Source organism: Pseudophryne corroboree, chromosome 9, assembly GCF_028390025.1.
Source record: "Pseudophryne corroboree isolate aPseCor3 chromosome 9, aPseCor3.hap2, whole genome shotgun sequence".
In the NCBI taxonomy this organism is placed as follows: Eukaryota; Metazoa; Chordata; class Amphibia; order Anura; family Myobatrachidae; genus Pseudophryne; species Pseudophryne corroboree.
Genome location: NC_086452.1, coordinates 148057277 through 148082199, shown reverse-complemented (window position 1 = coordinate 148082199; position 24923 = coordinate 148057277). Strand labels below are relative to the sequence as shown.

General features: G+C 48.6%; 1 protein-coding gene across 2 annotated transcripts in view; it reads right to left on the bottom strand.

The window, feature by feature from the left end:
- Positions 1 to 21977, bottom strand: part of SNX7 (sorting nexin 7) — a 246637-nt gene extending 224660 nt beyond the window's left edge. Inside the window, exon 1 of one of the 2 annotated variants that reach the window (XM_063939845.1) lies at positions 21502 to 21977. In XM_063939845.1, coding sequence (XP_063795915.1) covers positions 21502 to 21636 — 135 coding nt within the window. In that variant the 5' untranslated portion in view covers positions 21637 to 21977. The remainder of the gene's footprint in view (positions 1 to 21501) is intronic. The other variant, XM_063939844.1, reaches the window with a different exon arrangement.
- Between the last annotated feature and the right edge of the window lie 2946 nt (positions 21978 to 24923).

The following is a 24923-nucleotide window of genomic DNA, read 5'->3' as shown; positions in this document are numbered from 1 at the left end:
GCCCTCACTGCAGTCCCAGCCTGCTGCTGCTGTGGTGGGCATGGAATACTGCAGGTCGCCACGGTTATCTGGGATTTTGTTTTACCCTCTTCGAGCAGGCGAAACCAAATCCCCGGAAACAGCACAGTTTTCAAGCGAAAACGGGGCTGTTTCTCTCGTAAAACGCATTAAACCTGTGTGTTTTTGGGAGGAAAGGTGGTTTTGTTTTTGTTTTTTTTACGGGCAATCCTAATTGGATAGCCTGTAAAAAAAAAATTGGTGAAACACCAGAAAAAAGTGCGAAAAGCGAACTTTTTTCGCACCCGATGTTCTATCTCCACTAATAGGATACCACCTGCCGTCTGGAAAGATGGCCAGTATATACACTGACTGAAGAGGATGATGATGACGACCTAGTGAATAGCTCCCAGTCTGTATGCACTCTGAATGAAGAGTAGTAATTGCAGCTGCTTATTCAAGCAATGGAGGAAGATGTGAGGGTTCAAACTACTATCTTTACAAAGTTACTTGATTCATGTTAATTAATTCAGCTTATATGTATATAGCTTAGACATAACAATAATTCCCCTTTTCCAGTGTCACAATAACCCGTGTTATCGCCAGGTCTACCCGGGTCACGGCTCATTGGCAAAGGGTCCTAGAAAAATAACCCGGGTCCAATTACACGGGAACGCGACCTGGGAAAAACCTGGGTAATGCTGCAGAATAAACGGGTGACCCGGGTCCCATTACAAGCTTTTGTACAGCATAACTTCTCCAATGCGCTGGCAGAACAGAAAGACTGTACACGGGTGTAGTATAAATAGAGCAGTCACAGGGCCAGGTGTGTGGTATACAATTAGATGCAGAAATTTAGCCGTGTTCATGTTCAGTAGTATTTTTAATGCAGCCCCAGAGCAGGTGCAAAGTAGGGGAAAATCTCTATTTTAAGGTAAAAATGTCAGGCCTTGGATCAGAACCCCTGGGAAAAACACATACCCTGCATGTTTAATTGGGCAATTAGAAGTCTTTGGTTAGCTTCAGTTGGTTATTACAGTATATCTTTTTGGGCTGATATACTGCAAAATGGGTTATAAGATGTGGAACAGGTATATGGGGGTGCTGTATGAATGGAACAGATGTGTTTAACATTGCAGACTGGAATCGCAGGTGTATTTTGTACCAATTTTTAAAAGTGGCTCAAAATGACTCAGATCAGCTTACAGGCATTTTATGCACCCCTACATTTAATTTGCTGAAAAAACACTGGATATTCCCCTTAGGGGGAGATGTATCAAAGCTTCTAAAGAGATTAAGCTGCTTAAAGCAACCAATCAGATTCTATCTATGATTTTATTTATAGACTGTATAGCTAGAAGCTGATTGGATAATATGGACATCTTCTCCACTTGTCCTCTTTAGAAAGGTTGCTACATCTCCCCCATAGTTCCTTTCCACAACTATGCACACAACATTATACAGGTTGAGTATCCCATATCCAAATATTCCGAAATACGGAATATTCCGAAATACGGAATTTTTTGAGTGAGAGTGCGATAGTGAAACCTTTGTTTTTTGATGCTCAATGTACACACACTTTGTTTAATACACAAAGTTATTACAAATATTGTATTAAATGACCTTCAGGCTGTGTGTATAAGGTGAATATGGAACATAAATCAATTGTGTGAATGTAGACACACTTTGTTTAATGCACAAAGTTATAAAAAATATTGGCTAAAATAACCTACAGGCTGTGTGTATAAGGTGTATATGTAACATAAATGCATTCTGTGCTAAGACTAAAGGTGCATACACACGGAGCGATATAACTGAGCGATTTTAACTATATAGTCAAAATCGCTCAGAAAGTTAGTGCATATATCTCCATGTGTACACAGCCAGCGATAGCGATGCGCGTCCCCGCCAGGTCGCTATCGCTGCTAAAGATAGACTGTGCAGGCAAGTCAATTTTGGCTATGTCGCTGGGAAAGAAAAAGCATCCCCTTGCTTGAATGAGTTAAGGTGCATACACACGGAGCGATATAACTGAGCGATTTTGACTATATAGTCAAAATCGCTCAGAAAGTTAGTGCAGATCGCTCCGTGTGTACACAGGCAGCGATAGCGATGCGCGTCCCAGCCAGGTCGCTATCGCTGGGAAAAATAGTCAGTGCAGGCAAGTCAATTTTGGCTATGTCGCTGGGAAAGTTAGTTAAAATCGCTAGAGGCCAGCGATTTTTCCCAGCGATAGCGATGTTGCCGGCGGCGGTGGTGCGGGCGGCGGCGGGTGCGGGTGGCGGCGGGTTGCGGTGTGGGCGGCGGCGGGTTGTGGCGGCGGTGCGGGCGGCGGCGGGTTGCGGTGGCGGTGTGGGCGACGGCGGGTTGCGGCGGTGCGGGCGGCGGCGGGTTGCGGTGTGGGCGGCGGCGGTGCGGGTGGCGGCAGCGGTGCGGGCGGGGGAAATTTACCTTTATCTTGCAGAGTTTGGCAGCGGAGCGGTACCAATTTCAAAAATGGCGCCTCAGCGTCATTTTTGAAATTCAAGATGGCCGCCGCGAGCCAATCACGGCTCGCCGCGTCATCGCCCCGCCCCCTCCCGCTGACTTATATAAGTCAGCGCGAGGCAGCGGCTTTCAGTCCGACGGCGGAGGAGGAGCGGAGAAGAGCTCCTGAAGACGCCGTGGAAGTCCTGGATGGGCGGCGGCTATGCAAAAGAGCTTAGCAGCCGCCGCCCACCAGGTGAAAACGCCGGAGCAAGACCCCAGAAGCCCTGGGGAGGTGGCGCCCCCCCCAGCTGAAGACGCCGGAAGCCCTGGGAAGGCGGCGGCCATGCAAAAGAGCTTAAAGGCCGCCGCCCCAAGGTGAAGACCCAGATTAATAAAGGATTTTTTAAAGAATGTGTCGTGTTTTTTTTTCAATATTTTCTTTACAGGTGGACTACAGGTGCCAGCGGGCCCTTTATGTCCGGGCATGCTGGCACTTGTGGTTCTCCAAGTGCCAGCATGCTGGGGCAGGCTTGCTGGGACCTGTAGGCCACCTGTAAAGAACAATATTACTATTGAAAGGCTATCAGCCTCCCATCCACCGCCCACGGATGGGGGGGACAGCCTCGGGCTTCACCCCTGGCCCTTGGGTGGCTGGAGGGGGGGACCCCTTGATTTAAGGGGTCCTCACTCCTCCAGTGTACCCCGGCCAGGGGTGACTAGTTGGGGGGGTAATGGCACGGCCGCAGGGACCAATATAAAAGTGTCCCCCGGCTGTGGCATTATCTCCCTGGCTAGTGGAGCCCGGTGCTGGTTTGAAAAATACGGGGGACCCCTATGTCTTTTGTCCCCCGTATTTTTTAAACCAGGACCGGACGCAAAGCCCGGTGCTGGTTGTCTAAATATAGGGGAACCCTACTCATTTTTTCCTCTGTATTTTAACAACCAGGACTGGCTCAAAGAGCCCGAGGCTGGTTTTACATAGGAGGGGGGACCCCACGCAAAATTGTTTTTTTTACTTTTAGCTATTTAAATACCAGCCACCCTGTAAAATCGTCCTATATATGACACTCATCCCCTTATTTAAATGAGATAGTCAAAACCTCCCATAGCCAAAATCTCTTGCATAGTTAGACAAAATCTATGGTAAAGTTAGTCAAAATCTCCTACTGCCAGTTCAAGGGAAAAGTTAGTCAAAATCTCTCATAGTCAAAATCTCTCCGTGTGTATGCACCTTTAGCCAAAATCGCCCATAGCCAAAATCGCTGGAAAAGTTAGTCAAAATCTCTGGTAAAGTTAGTCAAAATCTCTGGTAAAGTTAGTCAAAATCTCTGGTAAAGTTAGTCAAAATCTCTGGTAAAGTTAGTCAAAATCTCTGGTAAAGTCAGTCAAAATCTCCTACTGCCAGTTCAAGGGAAATCGCTCAGTCAAGATCTCTCATAGTCAAAATCTCTCCCTGTGTATGCACCTTTAGGTCCCACAGCCATGATATCTCATTATGGTATACAATTATTCCAAAATACGGAAAAATCCGATATCCAAAATACTTCTGTCCCAAGCATTTTGGATAAGGGATACTCAACCTGTACAAGGAAGAGAGTCAGATCTAGATTCCAGCATCTTCCCCACTGTACAATGCACTGAACTAAAGCCAAGCAGGATAAATGGTCTCAATGGTGATGTCACTTATGGAATCAAGAATTTCCATATAACGTGTAACTGAATGAGACATTCTTTCCAGAGTGGCAAAACGAAGCAAAAAAACACCCCTGTTCTAAGGCCCTAAATCTTGGCTCTTGTATCAATGTGTCTCTATTCTTAGTACATATCTGCCAATTTGAGCAAAAAGAACGTCTAGATGGGAAAATGCACAATTTTGTGCACATTATTAATATATTAGAATTCCAGCAGAGATCATTAACCACACTGAGCACAAGACCACAGGCCAAGTGCTTGTTAATAGGTAATGAAACTTAAATTATTACTAGTGTTTGCAATAATTCCTCATCTATAAACAAATATTTACACAGACACAGAGATACTGTTCACGCAAATAAACACATTGGGGGTCATTCTGACTCAATCGCGCACACTGCAGTTTATAGCAGCGGTTCGATCGGGTCAGAACTGCGCATGCGTCGGGCCGCTACGATTGCATCTGCCTGATTGACAGGCAGAGGCAGTCGCTGGGCGGGGGGGGGGGGGCGGCGTTTGGCCGCCGTTTCATGGGCACGGTCCGGCCAACGCAGGCGTGGCCGGACCGAACGGGGGGTGGGCCGCAGCAGCTGCGTGATGTCACACACAGCCGCTGCGGGCCGGGGAGCAATAAGTAGCTCCCGGCCAGCATGCTAAAGCTGCGCTGGTCAGGAGCTACTCTTGAAGTGCAAAGGCATCGCTGCTGTGCGATGCCTTTGCACTTCTGTGGGGGGGGAGCACTGACCCTGTGCTGGGCGTCCCCCCGCATGTCAGTGTGAATGATCGTAGCTGTGCTAAATTTAGCACAGCTACGATCATCTCGGAATGCCCCGTACTGTCCAAGACACTTTTTTTTAATAATACAGTTACTTTTAGATTTCATTTTTGTATAATATTTTTCCCTGCTGTACATAACATCCAAACATAAAAACCTACTCACGTCTCCTAAACAGAAAATACCAGATGCCTTTAAATTTAAAGGACAGCTCATGCTGCCTCACAACCCTAAGCTCCTCGTTTGAATTCCTGACCGAAGCACTGGGTAGAGTTTGTATTTACTCCTCATGTTTGCATGTGTTTTCATCCACACACCAAAAACACTGATACGTAGGTTAATTGGCTTCTGGCAAAAAAAAAAAAAAAAAAACTCTACGGTTTAAGAAATTTTCATTTTCTTATAATGTCACTGTCTATTTTTCCTAAAAAAATCAAATTGATATGATTGCTGTGGGGGTGTTATATATAACTGGCATGCTCGATCTAGTACAGCTCTGGCACATAAGGTACATAAGCGGTGCTGTAGCCCAGGGCACAGAGGTACATAAGCGGTACATAAGCGGTGCTGTAGCCCAGGGCACAGGATCTGGGGGTGGCATACACAAACGCAGGGGGGGGCTTCCGATTACCCAGAAACCCCCCTAGCTGCTGATATATTGCGCAGCTGACCTATTTTTTTAATTATTATACAAAAGGAGGGACCCGCATGCAGTGCTAAGGGGCCAGTGATTGCAGCCATCAGAAAAGAAGGAGTCCGCTGGCAGCGTGAGATCTGGAGCCGGCGATCTGAGCCTGCAGCGTTGAGAGGACCAGCGACCACAGAATGGACCCCTTTAAGGAGGATAGCTGCCCGCAGCACTGCCTAACCAGATGGAGCACCTGGAAGAGTCGCCGCTGGTAGAGTGATGTTAGCGCCATGGCAGAGGGACAGCAGCCGGATGAGAGACTTCTGGAAGACCTCCAGGAGAAGTGGAGGAGCAGCGCTGGCCAGTGAAAGGAATCGCGGCCACCGTGGAAGACAACCCGCCTACCCGGAACCCGGAGAAGGAACCTGGAAGGACCCTCGGCTGCTGTGAGGAGGGCGGCGCTGACAGGAGCCCAGATCAAAGAGGAAGACCCCCGCGGAGGACCAACAGACGACTCCAGATGATGAACCTGGATGCGGAGTGCAGAAGCAGACCTCAGATGGTGAGACCTGGGACAAAGACCACAGCGCGGTGTGGTGCTCAGCATCCCGGGTGGCGCTGAAGACCCAAGAGCCGGTCGGAGGTGGGGAAAGAGTAACAGCTTGGGTCGAGACACTGTTCAAGCCCTTCCGCTGCCTACTCTGCCCGTTAACCCCTTTTGCTGTAATACTCTGCCAGAGTAAAGTAAGGGGTAGGCTCCCTGTGTTTTTTCTTCGCTGCCCTAGTGTACAGTTAATAAGGAGGTAGGCTTCCCCTTGTCCCCAGTGCTTTGCGTTGTGCTAAAGTTCAAAGGTGTAGGTTCCCCTGTTGCTTTACTCTTCCCCATTGTTTAACTTATAAAGGGGGTAGGCTCCGCTTCTCCTGGGGAGTGCAGAGAACGACTCCTCCCCGGATTCTCCGCTTTGGTTAAGCAGTCTGTCCAGCAGTGCAGTGGTATTTTTCCTTCCTTTGGGGACCCAGCCAGCATACTTTATTATAGACTACAGACAAAAGCCTCCATTCCCTGTCCTGATAACCGCAGCAGTTATATGAGTGGCCAGCATGAGTGCAGGGTGGGGTTGGGGGAGAATGATGGTGGCTGTGCTTTCTATTTACAGTGGAGGGGGGGGGGTTATTTTGGGTGGCTGTGCTCTCTTTTTCATTGGTTCTGCAATCAATTACTTGGAACCCCCTCAAAATCCTGCGTTTGCCACTGGGTGGCACCATCACTGTCCAGTGGCACCAGCATTTGGAGTGCAAGGTGTCTGGAAGGGTCACCTGCAGAGCTGCCCAGAGCAACCAAAAGATGTGGCGAGCATGCATCCTGCAGCCTGTACAGCCACCCGAAGCATCCTAAGGACACTCCGGCCGCTGCTGTACTTCCTGGCACCAGCTGCCCCACTCCCACAACATGACATGTTACGGGCTGAGCCCAATACAGAGTGCAAAACCGCCCTGCTCCGACACTGCTCTAACATTATAACACATCAATTATACAAATATTAGTTTGAGGAAAATCAGTAGCTAATGATCATTGATGTGTATAGAAAAAATAACATTCAGACTGCACTGTGATTTCAAGTTCTCCAAGAAATACCACTGTCTTGTAAGAAAATAGTCCACAGGGTAACTTACTATGCATACAGACATCTGATTATTGCCTACTGATAACTATTATCCTATGGAAATCCTTATGACTCAGTGCCCAACAATACCGAATTACTCACAAACACACCCTGCATATTCAGCACTGTGCAGAAGACATCAGTTTATCTTCCACTGCATGTAGCAACTAAAACAATATCTGACTAATATTCTCTGTACTGCGCTACATAAAACACCGGCATTATATAAATATATGACAATAAAAATTCCGCTAGAACAGGGAGTTTTTCTATGGCTACAAACAAAGACATTTTGGGGGCCTTCCCAGCTTAGCCAGAAGCTATACTACAGTACACATGGGTGTAGTATGTGTTGCCGGCGGTCGGGCTCCCATCGAACAGCATACCGGCGCCGGAATCTTGACCGCCGGCATACCGACAGCTGGGCGAGCGCAAATGAGCCCCTTGCTGGCTCGCTGTGGTGGCACGCTACGCGCGCCACGCTATCTATTCTCCCTCCAGGGGAGTCGTGGACCCCAAAGAGGGAGAAAATCTGTCGGTATGCCAGCGGTCGGGATTCCGGCGCCGGTATGGTGGTCGTCGGGAGCCCGGCCGCCGGCAACCTGAAGACCACCCAGTACACACACATAAGCAGCAATTAACTTTGGACACCAACTGCTAAACCAAAAGCGCCACTGATCACTTATCTGTGTCCACTTACAGTAGGTACACAAAGCAGTAGACAAGTGCTGCAATTGTTACAGATGTATTATTATTATCCTTTATTTATACGGCGCCACAAGGGTTCCGCAGCGCCAAATTACAGAGTACATAAACAAATAATCAAACAGGAAAACAGCAACTTACAGTTGACGACAATATAGGACAAGTACAGGGTAAATAAACATAGCTACATCAGCAGATGACACTGGAATAAGTATCAGGTGGCAGAAGACTGCTGGATTTGGTGCAGCTGAAGATTATTAAAGTAATCAAAGGGTAAGCACATGAGGGAAGAGGTCCCTGCTCGTGAGAGCTTACATTCTAAAGGGGAGGGGTAGACAGACAGGGGTGAGACAGATGGGGTACATAGAGAGCGTGCAACAGAGGTTTAGGATGAGATTTGGCTGGGTTTGGTGAAGAAGTGAATCTTGAGAGCCCGTTTTGTAGAGAGGTGGAGAGTCTGAGGGGGAGAGGTAGGGAATTCCAGAGAAGTGGTGCAGCACGTGAAAAATCTTGGAGGTAGAAGTGGGAGGAAGTAATCCGTAGGCAGGAGAGTCGGCGAGCATTAGCAGAGCGAAGAAGACGGGTGGGAGTGTAAAGCGAGATAAGATCAGAGATGTAGATGGGAGAGGAGTGGGTGAGGGCTTTGAAATCAAGTGTGAGAAGCTTGAAATGGATTCTAAAAGGGTAGGGGAGCCAGTGAAGGTCTAGTAAGAGAGGAGAGGTGGACGTAGTGCGTTTGGTGAGGAAAATGAGCCGGGCAGCAGCATTGAGGATAGATTGGAGAGGAGAAAGGTATTTGTCAGGAATGCCAGTCAGGAGGAGATTACAGTAGTCCAGTCTGGAGATGACCAGTGAGTGGATAAGAGTCTTAGTAGCATCCTGGGTCAGAAAGGGTCTGATCCTGGAAATATTTTTTAGATGAAAACGGCAGGTTTGTGAGAGGTGCTGAATGTGTGGTTTGAAGGAGAGGGAGAAGTCAAGGATTACTCCAAGACAGCGCACTTGGGGGGTAGAGGAGATAGTAGTGCCATCAATAGATAATGAGATTGTAGGAGGTGAGGTTATGCGGGAGGGAGGGAAGATGATCAGCTCGGTCTTAGACATGTTAAGTTTAAGAAAGCGCTGGGACATCCAGGAAGAGATAGCAGAGAGACAGTTGGAGATATGAGTGAGGAGAGCAGGGGAGAGGTCTGGAGAGGAAAGATAGATTTGAGTGTCATCAGCATAGAGATGATATTGGAAACCAAAAGAACTAATGAGCTTACCTAGTGAGGACGTATAGAGAGAGAAGAGAAGAGGACCAAGGACAGAACCTTGGGGTACCCCTACAGTTAGTGGAAGTGAGGGGGAGGTGGAGTCATGAGAGGAGACAGAGAATGAACGGTCAGAAAGGTAGGACGACAACCAAGAGAGGGCAGTGTCACGCAGACCAATGTAGGGGTATATTTACTAAAGTGCAGGTTTAGAAGTGGAGGTATTGCCCATAGCAACCAATTATATTCTAGCTATTATAGTCTAGACCAGTGATAGGGAACCTTTAGCACTCCAGCTTTTGTTGAACTACACATTCCAGCATGCCTTGCTACAGTTTTAGCATGGCCAAATAAAACTGTAGCAGGGCATTTTGGGATGTGTAGTTCAACAACAGCTGGAGTGCCAAACGTTCCCCATCACTGGTCTAGAAGGTGCTAGATAGGGGATAAGTAGAAGACTTCTAAAAAAAAAAAAAAAAATAAGAATTTACTTACCGATAATTCTATTTCTCATAGTCTGTAGTGGATGCTGGGGACTCCGTAAGGACCATGGGGAATAGCGGCTCCGCAGGAGACTGGGCACATCTAAAGAAAGCTTTAGGACTAACTGGTGTGCACTGGCTCCTCCCCCTATGACCCTCCTCCAAGCCTCAGTTAGGATACTGTGCCCGGACGAGCGTACACAATAAAGGAAGGATTTTGAATCCCGGGTAAGACTCATACCAGCCACACCAATCACACCGTATAACCTGTGATCTGAACCCAGTTAACAGCATGATAACAGAGGAGCCTCTGAAAGATGGCTCACAACAATAATAATAAGAATTTACTTACCGATAATTCTATTTCTCGGAGTCCGTAGTGGATGCTGGGGTTCCTGAAAGGACCATGGGGAATAGCGGCTCCGCAGGTGACAGGGCACAAAAAGTAAAGCTTTAGGATCAGGTGGTGTGCACTGGCTCCTCCCCCTATGACCCTCCTCCAAGCCTCAGTTAGGATACTGTGCCCGGACGAGCGTACACAATAAGGAAGGATTTTGAATCCCGGGTAAGACTCATACCAGCCACACCAATCACACTGTACAACCTGTGATCTGAACCCAGTTAACAGTATGATAACAGCGGAGCCTCTGAAAAGATGGCTCACAACAATAATAACCCGATTTTTGTAACTATGTACAAGTATTGCAGATAATCCGCACTTGGGATGGGCGCCCAGCATCCACTACGGACTCCGAGAAATAGAATTATCGGTAAGTAAATTCTTATTTTCTCTATCGTCCTAGTGGATGCTGGGGTTCCTGAAAGGACCATGGGGATTATACCAAAGCTCCCAAACGGGCGGGAGAGTGCGGATGACTCTGCAGCACCGAATGAGAGAACTCCAGGTCCTCCTCAGCCAGGGTATCAAATTTGTAGAATTTAGCAAACGTGTTTGCCCCTGACCAAGTAGCTGCTCGGCAAAGTTGTAAAGCCGAGACCCCTCGGGCAGCCGCCCAAGATGAGCCCACTTTCCTTGTGGAATGGGCTTTTACTGATTTTGGCTGTGGCAATCCTGCCACAGAATGTGCAAGCTGAATTGTACTACAAATCCAACGAGCAATCGTCTGCTTAGAAGCAGGAGCACCCAGCTTGTTGGGTGCATACAGGATAAACAGCGAGTCAGATTTTCTGACTCCAGCCGTCCTGGAAACATATATTTTCAAGGCCCTGACAACGTCAAGCAACTTAGAGTCCTCTAAGTCCCTGGTAGCCGCAGGTACCACAATAGGTTGGTTCATGTGAAATGCAGAAACCACCTTAGGTAGAAATTGAGGACGAGTCCTCAATTCCGCCCTGTCAGAATGAAAAATTAAGTAAGGGCTTTTATATGATAAAGCCGCCAATTCTGACACACGCCTGGCTGAAGCCAAGGCTAACAGCATCGACACCTTCCATGTGAGATATTTTAAGTCCACAGTGGAAAGTGGTTCAAACCAATGTGACTTTAGAAAACTCAACACCACATTGAGATCCCAAGGTGCCACTGGAGGCACAAAAGGAGGCTGTATGTGCAGGACCCCTTTTACAAATGTCTGAACTTCAGGTACTGAAGCCAGTTCTTTCTGGAAGAAAATCGACAGGGCCGAAATTTGAACCTTAATGGACCCTTATTTTAGGCCCATAGACAGTCCTGTTTGCAGGAAATGAAGGAAACGACCCAGTTGAAATTCCTCTGTAGGGGCCTTCTTGGCCTCACACCACGCAACATATTTACGCCAAATGCGGTGATAATGTTTTGCGGTTACGTCCTTCCTGGTTTTGACCAGAGTAGGGATGACTTCTTCTGGAATGCCTTTTTCCCTCAGGATCCGGCGTTCAACCGCCATGCCGTCAAACGCAGCCGCGGTAAGTCTTGGAACAGACAAGGCTCCTGCAGTAGCAGGTCCTTTCTTAGAGGTAGAGGCCACGGTTCGTCCGTGAGCATCTCTTGAAGTTCCGGGTACCAAGTCCGTCTTGGCCAATCCGGAACCATGAGTATAGTTCTTACTCCTCTCCTTCTTATGATTCTCAGTACTTTTGGTATGAGAGGCAGAGGAGGGAACACATACACTGACTGGTACACCCACGGCGTTACCAGAGCGTCCACTGCTATTGCCTGAGGGTCCCTTGACCTGGCACAATATCTGTCCAGTTTTTTGTTGAGGCGGGACGCCATCATGTCCACCTTTGGTTTTTCCCAACGGTTTACAATCAGGTGGAAGACTTCTGGGTGAAGTCCCCACTCTCCCGGGTGAAGGTCGTGTCTGCTGAGGAAGTCTGCTTCCCAGTTGTCCACTCCCGGAATGAATACTGCTGACAGTGCTATCACATGATTTTCCGCCCAGCGAAGAATCCTTGCAGCTTCTGCCATTGCCCTCCTGCTTCTCGTGCCGCCCTGTCTGTTTACGTGGGCGACTGACGTGATGTTGTCCGATTGGATCAACACCGCCTGACCCTGAAGCAGAGGTTTTGCTTGACTTAGGGCATTGTAAATGGCCCTTAGTTCCAGAATGTTTATATGAAGAGACGTTTCCAGGCTTGACCACAGGCCCTGGAAATTCCTTCCCTGTGTGACTGCTCCCCAGCCTCTCAGGCTGGCATCCGTGGTTACCAGGATCCAATCCTGAATGCCAAATCTGCGGCCCTCTAGTAGATGAGCACTCTGCAGCCACCACAGGAGAGACACCCTTGTCCTTGGCGACAGGGTTATCCGCTGATGCATCTGCAGATGCGATCCGGACCATATGTCCAGTAGATCCCACTGAAATGTTCTTGCATGGAATCTTCCGAATGGAATTGCTTCGTAAGAAGCCACCATTTTCCCCAGGACCCTCGTGCACTGATGCACTGAGACCTGTCCTGGTTTTAGGAGGTTCCTGACTAGCTCGGATAACTCCCTGGCCTTCTCCTCCGGGAGAAACACCTTCTTCTGGACTGTGTCCAGAATCATTCCTAGGAACAGTAGACGTGTCGTTGGAATCAGCTGCGATTTTGGAATATTTAGAATCCACCCGTGCTGACGTAACACTACCTGAGATAGTGCTACTCCGACTTCTAACTGTTCCCTGGATCTTGCCCTTATCAGGAGATCGTCCAAGTAAGGGATAATTAAAATGTCTTTTCTTCTTAGAAGAATCATCATTTCGGCCATTACCTTGGTAAAGACCCGAGGTGCCGTGGACAATCCAAACGGCAGCGTCTGAAACTGATAATGACAGTTTTGTACTACAAACCTGAGGTACCCTTGGTGAGAAGGGTATATCGGGACGTGGAGATAAGCATCCTTGATGTCCAGAGACACCATATAGTCCCCTTCTTCCAGGTTTGCTATCACTGCTCTGAGTGACTCCATCTTGAATTTGAACCTTTTTATGTAAGTGTTCAAGGATTTCAGATTTAAAATTGGTCTCACCGAGCCGTCCGGCTTCGGTACCACAAACAGCGTGGAATAATACCCCTTTCCTTGTTGCAGGAGGGGTACCTTGATTATCACCTGCTGGGAATACAGCTTGTGAATGGCTGCCAAAACTGCCTCCCTGTCGGAGGGAGACTTTGGTAAAGCAGACTTCAGGAAACGACGAGGGGGAAACGCCTCGAATTCCAGTTTGTACCCCTGCGATACTACCTGTAGAATCCAGGGATCCACTTGCGAGTGAGCCCACTGCGCGTTGAAATTCTTGAGACGGGCCCCCACCATATCTGAGTCTGCTTGTAAAGCCCCAGCGTCATGCTGAAGACTTGGCAGAAGCAGGGGAGGGCTTCTGCTCCTGTGAAGCGGCTGCATGGTGCAGTCTTTTTCCTCTTCCTCTGCCCCGGGGCAGAAAAGAGTGGCCTTTTGCTCGCTTGTACTTATGGGAACGAAAGGACTGAGTTTGAAAAGACGGTGTCTTTTTCTGCTGATGTGGAGTGACCTGGGGTAAAAAGGTGGATTTTCCAGCCGTTGCCGTGGCCACCAGGTCCGATAGACCAGCCCCAAATAACTCCTCCCCTTTATACGGCAATACTTCCATGTGCCGTTTGGAATCCGCATCCCCTGACCACTGTCGCGTCCATAACGCTCTTCTGGCAGAGATGGACATAGCACTTATTCTTGATGCCAGGGTGCAAATATCCCTCTGTGCATCACGCATATATAGTAGTGCATCCTTTAAATGTTCTATAGTTAACAAAATATTGTCCCTATCCAGGGTATCAATATTCTCGGTCAGGGAATCCGACCATGCGACTCCAGCACTGCACATCCAGGCTGAGGCGATTGCTGGTCGCAGTATAACACCAGTATGTGTGTATATACTTTTTAGGATATTTTCCAGCCTTCTATCAGCTGGTTCTTTGAGGGTAGCCGTATCAGGAGACGGTAACGCTACTTGTTTTGATAAACGTGTGAGCGCCTTATCTACCCTAGGGGGTGTTTCCCAACGCGCCCTAACCTCTGGCGGGAAAGGATATAATGCTAATAATTTTTTAGAAATTAGCTGTTTTTTATCGGGGGAAACCCACGCTTTTTCACACACCTCATTTATTTCCTCTGACTCAGGAAAAAATATTGGTAGTTTTTTCTCTCCCCACATAATACCCTTCTTTGTGGTACTTGTAGTGTCAGAAAGGTTCAATGCCTCTTTCATTGCCGTGATCATGTAACGTGTGGCCCTACTGGACATTACGTTTGTCTCGTCACCGTCGACACTAGACTCAGTATCTGTGTCAGGGTCTGTGTCGACCCACTGAGGTAACGGGCGTTTTAGCGCCCCTGACGGTGTCTGAGACGCCTGGACAGGCACTAATTGATTTGCCGGCTGTCTCATGTCGTCAACAGTTTTCTGCAAATTGCTGACATTATCACTTAATTGTTTAAATACAATCATCCAGTCAGGTGTCGACTCCCTAGGGGGTGACATCACCAACACAGGCAACTGCTCCGCCTCCACATAATTTTCCTCCTCATACATGTCGACACACGCGTACTGACACACAGCACACACACCGGGAATGCTCTGATAGAGGACAGGACCCCACTTAGCCCTTTGGAGAGACAGAGGGAGAGTCTGCCAGCACACACCCAGCGCTATATATATATATATATATATATATATATATATATATATATATATATATATATATATATATATATATATACAGGGATAACCTTATATAAGTGTTATTCCCTTATAGCTGCTGTTATTATCGTTATTTGCTGCCAAAAATGCCCCCCCTTCTCTTTTTTACCCTGATTCTGAAGCAGGACTGCAGGGGAGAGTCAGGGAGCCGTCCTTCCAGCGGAGCTGTGAGGGAAAATGGCGCTTGTGTGCTGAGGAGATAGGCTCCGCCCCTTCACGACGTCCTTATCTCCCGCTTTTCTGTGTAAAATGGCAGGGGATTAAAATACATCCATATAGCCCAGGAGCTATATGTGATGTATTCTGTTTTGCCGCCTAAGGTATTCCGTTATATTGCGTCTCAGGGCGCTCCCCCCCCAGCGCCCTGCACCCTCAGTGACCGGAGTGTGAAGTGTGCTGAGAGCAATGGCGCACAGCTGCGGTGCTGTGCGCTACCTTAGTCTGAAGACAGGATGTCTTCTGCCGCCGATTTCACCGGACCTCTTCGTCTCTTCTGGCTCTGTAAGGGGGACGGCGGCGCGGCTCCGGTGACCCATCCAGGCTGAACCTGTGATCGTCCCTCTGGAGCTAGTGTCCAGTAGCCTAAGAAACCCGATCCACTCTGCACTCAGGTGAGTCCGTTTCTTCTCCCCTTAGTCCCACGATGCAGTGAGCCTGTTGCCAGCAGGACTCACTGAAAATAAAAAAAAACCTAACTAAACTTTTATTCTAAGCAGCTCAGGAGAGCCACCTAGATTGCACCCTTCTCGGCCGGGCACAAAAATCTAACTGAGGCTTGGAGGAGGGTCATAGGGGGAGGAGCCAGTGCACACCACCTGATCCTAAAGCTTTACTTTTTGTGCCCTGTCTCCTGCGGAGCCGCTATTCCCCATGGTCCTTTCAGGAACCCCAGCATCCACTAGGACGATAGAGAAAACCCGATTTTTGTAACAATAACTATGTACAAGTATTGCAGACAATCCGCACTTGGGATGGGCGCCCAGCATCCACTACGGACTATGAGAAATAGAATTATCGGTAAGTAAATTCTTATTTTCTCTAACGTCCTAAGTGGATGCTGGGGACTCTGTAAGGACCATGGGGATTATACCAAAGCTCCCAAACAGGCGGGAGAGTGCGGATGACTCTGCAGCACCAAATGAGAGAACTCCAGGTCCTCCTCAGCCAGGATATCAATTTTGTAGAATTTTACAAACGTATTTGCTCCTGACCAAGTAGCTGCTCGGCAAAGTTGTAAAGCCGAGACCCCTCGGGCAGCCGCCCAAGATGAGCCCACCTTCCTTGTGGAGTGGGCATTTACAGATTTTTGGCTGTGGCAGGCCTGCCACAGAATGTGCAAGCTGAATTGTACTACAAATCCAACGAGCAATAGTCTGCTTAGAAGCAGGAGCACCCAGCTTGTTGGGTGCACACAGGATAAACAGCGAGTCAGATTTCCTGACTCCAGCCGTCCTGGAAACATATTTTCAGGGCACTGACAACGTCTAGCAACTTGGAGGCCTCCAAGTCCCTAGTAGCCGCAGGCACCACCAATAGGTTGGTTCAGGTGAGACGCTGAAACCACCTTGGGGAGAAACTGAGGACGAGTCCTCAATTCCGCCCTGTCCGAATGGAAAATCAGATAAGGGCTTTTTCAGGATAAAGCCGCCAATTCTGACACGCGCCCGGCCCAGGCCAGGGCCAACAGCATGACCACTTTCCATGTGAGATATTTTAACTCCACAGATTTAAGTGGTTTAAACCAATGTGACTTTTGGAACCCAAAACTACATTGAGATCCCAAAGTGCCACTGGAGGCACAAAAGGAGGCTGTATATGCAGTACCCCTTTTACAAACATCTGAACTTCAGGGACTGAAGCTAGTTCTTTTTGGAAGAAAATTGACAGGGCCGAAATTTGAACCTTAATGGACCCCAATTTCAGGCCCATAGACACTCCTGTTTGCAGGAAATGTAGGAATCGACCCAGTTGAATTTCCCCCGTCGGGCCTTCTTGGCCTCGCACCACGCAACATATTTTCGCCAATTGCGGTGATAATGTTTTTGCGGTTACATCCTTACTGGCTTTGATCAGGATAGGGATGACTTCATCCGGAATGCCTTTTTTCCTTCAGGATCCGGCGTTCAACCGCCATGCCGTCAAACGCAGCCGCGGTAAGTCTTGGAACAGACAGGGTCCTTGCTGGAGCAGGTCCCTTCTTAGAGGTAGAGGCCACGGATCCTCCGTGAGCATCTCTTGAAGTTCCGGTTACCAAGTCCTTCTTGGCCAATCCGGAGCCTCGAATATAGTGCTTTCTCCTCTCCATCTTATCAATCTCAGTACCTTGGGTATGAGAGGCAGAGGAGGGAACACATACACTGACTGGTACACCCACGGTGTCACCAGAGCGTCTACAACTATTGCCTGAGGGTCTCTTGACCTGGCGCAATACCTGTCGAGTTTTTTAATCATGTGGACGACTTCTGGGTGAAGTCCCCACTCTCCCGGGTGGAGGTCGTGCTGAGGAAGTCTGCTTCCCAGTTGTCCACTCCCGGAATGAATACTGTTGACAGTGCTATCACATGATTTTCCGCCCAGCGAAGAATCCCTGCAGCTTCTGCCATTGCCCTCCTGCTTCTTGTGCCACCCTGTCTGATTACGTGGGTGACTGCCATGATGTTGTCCGACTGGATCAACACCGGCTGACCTTGAATCAGAGGTCTTGCTAAGCTTAGAGCATTGTAAATGGCCCTTAGCTTCAGGATATTTATGTGAAGTGATGTATCCAGGCTTGACCCTAAGCCCTGGATATTCCTTCCCTGTGTGACTGCTCCCCAGCCTCGCAGGCTGGCATCCGTGGTCACCAGGACCCAGTCCTGAATGCCGAATCTGCGGCCCTCTAGAAGATGAGCACTCTGCAACCACCACAGGATGGATACCCTTGTCCTTGGTGACAGGGTTATCCGCTGATGCATCTGAAAATGCGACCCGGACCATTTGTCCAGTAGGTTCCACTGGAAAGTTCTTGCGTGGAATCTAACGAATGGGATTGCTTCGTAGGAAGCCACCATTTTTACCCAGAACCCTTGTGCATTGATGCACTGAGACTTGGTTCGGTTTTAGGAGGTTCCTGACTAGCTCGGATAACTCCCTGGCTTTCTCTTCCGGGAGAAACACCTTTTTTCTGGACTGTGTCCAGGAACATCCCTAGGAAACAGAAGACAAGTCGTCGGAACCAGCTGCGATTTTGGAATATTGAGAATCCAATCGTGCTGCCGCAACACTACCTGAGATAGTGCTACACCGACTTCCAACTGTTCCCTGGATCTTACCCTTATCAGGGAATCGTCCAAGTAAGGGATAACTAAAATTCCCTTCCTTCGAAGGGATATCATTTCGGCCATTACCTTGGTAAAGACCCGGGGTGTCGTGGACCATCCCTACGGCAGCGTCTGAACTGATAGTGACAGTTCTGTACCATAACCTGAGGTACCCTTGGTGAGAAGGGTAAATTTTGACATGAAGGTAAGCATCCTTGATGTCCCGAGACATCATGTAGTCCCCTTCTTCCAGGTTCGCAATCACTGCTCTGAGTGACTCAATCTTGAATTTGAACCTCTGTATGTAAGTGTTCAAAGATTTTAGATTTAGAATCGGTCTCACCGAGCCGTCTGGCTTCGGTACCACAATAGTGTGGAATAATACCCCGTTCCCTGTTGCAGGAGGGGTACCTTGATTATCACCTGCTGGGAAAACAGCTTGTGAATGGCTTCCAAAACTGCCTCCCTGTCAGAGGGAGACGTTGGTAAAGCCGACTTTTGGAAACGGCGAGGGGGAGACGTCTCGAATTTCAATATGTACCCTTGAGATATTACCTGAAGGATCCAGGGGTCTACTTGCGAGTGAGCCCACTGCGCACTGAAATTCATTGAGAACGGGCCCCCACCGTGCCTGAGCTTGTAAGGCCCTAGCGTCATACTGAGGGCTTTGCAGAGGCGGGAAAGGATTTCTGTTCCTGGGAACTGGGTAATCTCTTCAGCCTTTTTCCTCTCCCTCTGTCACGAGCAGAAAAGAGGAACCTTTTGTCCGCTTGCCAACAAAGGACTGCGCCTGATAATACGGTGTCTTATTTTGAGAGGCGACCTGGGGTACAAACGTGGATTTCCCAGTTGTTGCCGTGGCCACCAGGTCTAAAAGACCGACCCCAAATGTCCCCTTTCAAAGGCAATACTTCCAAATGCCGTTTGGAATCCGGATCACCTGACCATTTTACTGGTAGAATTGGACAACGCACTTATACTTGATGCCAGTCGGCAAATATTCCGCTGTGCATCCTGCATATATAGAAATGCATCTTTTAAATGCTCTATAGGCAATAATATACTATCCTTATCTAGGATATCAATATTTCCAGTCAGGGAATCCGACCATGCCAACCCAGCACTGCACCTCCAGGCTGAGGCGATTGCTGGTCGCAGTATAACACTAGTATGTGTGTGAATACATTTTTGGATACCCTCCTGCTTTCTATCAGCAGGATCCTTAAGGGCGGACATCTCATGAGAGGGTAGAGCCCTTGTTCTTACAAGCGTGTGAGCGCCTTATCCCCCCTAGGGGGTGTTTCCCAACGCACCCTAACCTCTGGCGGGAAAGGGTATACAGCCAATACTTTTTAAGAAATTATCAATTGTTATCGGGGGGAAACCCACGCATCATCACACACCTCATTTTATTTCTCAGATTCAGGAAAACTACAGGTAGTTTTTCCCTCACCGAACATAATACCCCTTTTTGGTGGTACTCGTATTATCAGAAATGTATAAAACATTTTCCATTGTCTCAATCATGTAACGTGTGGTCCTACTGGAAATCACGGTTGTCTCTTCACCGTCGACACAGGAGTCAGTATCCGTGTCGGCGTCTGTATCTGCCATCTGAGGTAACGGGCGCTTTAGAGCCCTGACGGCCTATGAGACGTCTGGACAGGCACAAGCTGAGTAGCCTGCTGTCTCATGTCAACCACTGTTTTTTTATACAGAGCTGACACTGTCACGTAATTTTCAACAGTACGTCCACTCAGGTGTCGACCCCCTAGGTAGTGACATCACTGTTACAGACACTCTGCTCCGTCTCCACATCATTTTTCTCCTCATACATGTCGACACAAACGTACCGACACACAGCACACACACAGGGAATGCTCTGATAGAGGACAGGACCCCACTAGCCCTTTGGGGAGACAGAGGGAGAGTATGCCAGCACACACCAGAGCGCTATATATATATACAGGGATAACCTTATATAAGTGTTTTTTCCCCTTATAGCTGCTGTATGTTTTAATACTGCGCCTAATTAGTGCCCCCCTCTCTTTTTTTAACCCTTTCTGTAGTGTAGTGACTGCAGGGAAGAGCCAGGGAGCTTCCCTCCAACTGAGCTGTGAGGGAAAATGGCGCCAGTGTGCTGAGGAGATAGGCTCCGCCCCCTTTTCGGCGGCCTTATCACCCGTTTTTCTGTATATTCTGGCAGGGGTTAAATGCATCCATATAGCCCAGGAGCTATATGTGATGTATTTTTTGCCATGTAAGGTATTTTTATCATGTTTTATTGCGTCTCAGGGCGCCCCCCCCCAGCGCCCTGCACCCTCAGTGACCGGAGTATGAAGTGTGCTGAGAGCAATGGCGCACAGCTGCAGTGCTGTGCGCTACCTTATTGAAGACAGGAACGTCTTCTGCCGCCGATTTTTCCGGACCTCTTTGCTCTTCTGGCTCTGTAAGTGGGCCGGCGGCGCGGCTCCGGGACCCATCCAGGCTGGGCCTGTGATCGTCCCTCTGGAGCTAATGTCCAGTAGCCAAGAAGCCCAATCCACTCTGCACGCAGGTGAGTTCGCTTCTTCTCCCCTTAGTCCCTCGATGCAGTGAGCCTGTTGCCAGCAGGTCTCACTGAAAATAACAAACCTAAACTAAAACTTTCACTAAGAAGCTCAGGAGAGCCCCTAGTGTGCACCCTTCTCGTCGGGCACAGAAATCTAACTGAGGCTTGGAGGAGGGTCATAGGGGGAGGAGCCAGTGCACACCAGTTAGTCCTAAAGCTTTCTTTAGATGTGCCCAGTCTCCTGCGGAGCCGCTATTCCCCATGGTCCTTATGGAGTCCCCAGCATCCACTTAGGACGTTAGAGAAAAAAACAACAAGCAATTTAGTAAATATACCCCAACATCTTTCGGTATACATTAAGTATACAGACATTCACAATATCGGCATGAAAATGACACGTTACAAGTTGACCTACATTACATTGTATGTTGACATTTTAACTGCCGACATAAGGTATGCATCCCACATTTGTCTGGGGCTTCTGCAAACATTTGTGGCTGGCCATTATAGCCATGGGAGACTCTATAACACTAGCTGCTGCTAGGCAGATACACAGGTGTCCTGTGGGAAGAGACATTTTGCAGCCACCCATACTCTGACATGGGGGAATGCACAGTGCATGGAGCATGGCTGAGGGCAGGACAGTATACAGTGATTACAGCACGCCTTTGTCCCAGGCAGCACAATGGGATGACCCTGCTCCCTGCACTCAGCAGATCACAGCTGGGCTGTCGGGGGGTCAGCACAGTGCCCGGCACAGCACAATCACACAACTCAGATAACTTTTCCCCAGTGACATGAAGTTTGCTCCCTGTCCCGTCCCCCCCTACCTTGCTGAACACCTCCAGGTCATCGTCCTCATCAAACCGCAGCGTGTCCGGGGAGAGCGGCAGAGGGGTGAGCAGTGCGCTGTTCCCAGGGGGAATACAGGCGGGAGACACTGGTGAGCTGGACTCCTCTTCCATCGCTGCTGCTGCTGCTGCTGCTGCCCCGTGTATGGCACAGCTGTTCTCCGCTCGTCTGACAGCAGGGGGCGCTGCGCCCACCTCACCACTCCTTCCTAGCCAGTCTACTGCGCATGACCGGAGGTTCCACAGGAAGTTTACCGTTGCTTAGTAACAAGAGGCCGCTGACTCAGGCACAATGAAAGAATGAATGCATAAACGCAATGCAACTGAAATTGATGTGCTAGGGGTTGGCAGAGTCTGGCTATTGTGGCACTAAACATCCCAGCATTCCCTGCCACAGGTGTAGTAGTTCCATAGCAGCAGCAGCGGGAGAGCTGCAATAGACAATGATTGCATGTGAACAGATCCATAAAGTGTGGTTTCAATGGGCACTTTGCTGCTGATCAGTTGCCGGTGAGCCAGTGATAGGTAGCCTTATATACTGGGGGGGTCCACACTTATCTTCAAAAGGGACTCACATTACCAATAATTTCAGTAGTATGTTAAATGAATACATTTAATCAATAAAAGTAACACCTATGTGTAATAATAAGAATTTACTTACCGATAATTCTATTTCTCGGAGTCCGTAGTGGATGCTGGGGTTCCTGAAAGGACCATGGGGAATAGCGGCTCCGCAGGAGACAGGGCACAAAAAAGTAAAGCTTTACTAGGTCAGGTGGTGTGCACTGGCTCCTCCCCCTATGACCCTCCTCCAGACTCCAGTTAGGTACTGTGCCCGGACGAGCATACACAATAAGGGAGGCATTTTGAATCCCGGGTAAGACTCATACCAGCCACACCAATCACACCGTACAACTTGTGATCTAAACCCAGTTAACAGTATGATAACAGAAAGGGCCTCTTAAAGATGGCTCCTTAACAATAACCCGAATTAGTTAACAATAACTATGTACAAGTATTGCAGATAATCCGCACTTGGGATGGGCGCCCAGCATCCACTACGGACTCCGAGAAATAGAATTATCGGTAAGTAAATTCTTATTTTCTCTATCGTCCTAAGTGGATGCTGGGGTTCCTGAAAGGACCATGGGGATTATACCAAAGCTCCCAAACGGGCGGGAGAGTGCGGATGACTCTGCAGCACCGAATGAGAGAACTCCAGGTCCTCCTTTGCCAGGGTATCAAATTTGTAAAATTTTACAAACGTGTTCTCCCCCGACCACGTAGCTGCTCGGCAGAGTTGTAATGCCGAGACCCCTCGGGCAGCCGCCCAAGATGAGCCCACCTTCCTTGTGGAGTGGGCTTTTACAGTTTTAGGCTGTGGCAGGCCTGCCACAGAATGTGCAAGTTGAATTGTGTTACAAATCCAACGAGCAATCGACTGCTTAGAAGCAGGTGCGCCCAACTTGTTGGGTGCATACAATATAAACAGCGAGTCAGATTTTCTGACTCCAGCCGTCCTTGAAATGTATATTTTTAAGGCTCTGACAACGTCCAACAACTTGGAGTCCTCCAAGTCGCTAGTGGCCGCAGGCACCACAATAGGTTGGTTCAGATGAAATGCTGATACCACTTTAGGGAGAAAATGCGGACGAGTCCGCAGTTCTGCCCTATCCGAATGGAAGATTAGATAAGGACTTTTATAAGATAAAGCCGCCAATTCAGATACTCTCCTGGCAGAGGCCAGGGCTAGTAACATAGTCACTTTCAATGTGAGATATTTCAAATCCACCTTTTTCAATGGTTCAAACCAATGGGATTTGAGGAAATCTAAAACTACATTTAGATCCCACGGTGCCACCGGAGGCACCACAGGAGGCTGTATATGCAGTACTCCCTTGACAAAAGTCTGGACCTCAGGGACAGAGGCCAATTCTTTTTGGAAGAATATTGACAGGGCCGAAATTTGAACCTTAATGGATCCCAATTTGAGACCCATAGATAATCCTGATTGCAGGAAATGTAGGAAACGACCCAGTTGGAATTCCTCCGTCGGAACACTCCGATCCTCGCACCACGCTACATATTTTCGCCAAATGCGGTGATAATGTTTCACGGTGACTTCCTTCCGTGCCTTAATCAAGGTAGGAATGACTTCTTCTGGAATGCCTTTCCCTTTTAGGATCTGGCGTTCAACCGCCATGCCGTCAAACGCAGCCGCGGTAAGTCTTGAAAAAGACAGGGACCCTGCTGTAGCAGGTCCCTTCTCAGAGGTAGAGGCCACGGTTCGTCCGTGAGCATCTCTTGAAGTTCCGGATACCAAGTCCTTCTCGGCCAATCCGGAACCACTAGTATTGTTCTTACTCTTCTTTGCCGTATGATCTTCAATACCTTTGGTATGAGCGGCAGAGGAGGAAACACATACACTGACTGGTACACCCAAAGAGTTACCAGTGCGTCCACAGCTATTGCCTGTGGATCTCTTGACCTGGCGCAATATTTGTCCAGTTTCTTGTTGAGGCGAGACGCCATCATGTCTACAATTGGTCTTTCCCAACGGTCTATTAACATGTTGAAGACTTCTGGATGTAGACCCCACTCTCCCGGATGAAGATCGTGTCTGCTGAGGAAGTCTGCTTCCCAGTTGTCCACGCCCGGGATGAACACTGCTGACAGTGCTATCACGTGATTCTCCGCCCAGCGAAGAATCTTGGCAGCTTCTGCCATTGCACTCCTGCTTCTTGTGCCGCCCTGCCTGTTTACATGGGCGACCGCCGTGATGTTGTCCGACTGAATCAACACCGGCTTTCCTTTCAGGAGAAGTTCCGCCTGGCTTAGAGCATTGTAGATTGCTCTTAGTTCCAGAATGTTTATGTGAAGAGACTTTTCCAGACTCGTCCATACTCCCTGGAAGTTTCTTCCTTGTGTGACTGCTCCCCAGCCTCTCAGGCTGGCGTCCGTGGTCACCAGGATCCAATCCTGAATGCCGAATCTGCGGCCTTCTAATAGGTGAGCCTTCTGCAACCACCACAGAAGTGACACCCTTGTCTTTGGTGACAGGGTTATTCGCAGGTGCATCTGCAGATGCGACCCTGACCATTTGTCCAACAGATCCCTTTGGAATATTCTTGCATGGAATCTGCCGAATGGAATTGCTTCGTAAGAAGCCACCATTTTTCCCAGGACTCTTGTGCATTGATGTACTGACACCTTTCCTGGTTTTAGGAGGTTCCTGACCAGATCGGATAACTCCTTGGCTTTTTCCTCTGGAAGGAAAACCTTTTTCTGAACCGTGTCCAGAATCATTCCTAGGAACAGCAGACGAGTTGTCGGGATTAAATGGGATTTTGGAATATTCAGAATCCACCCGTGTTGTCTTAGCACCTCTTGAGATAGTGCTA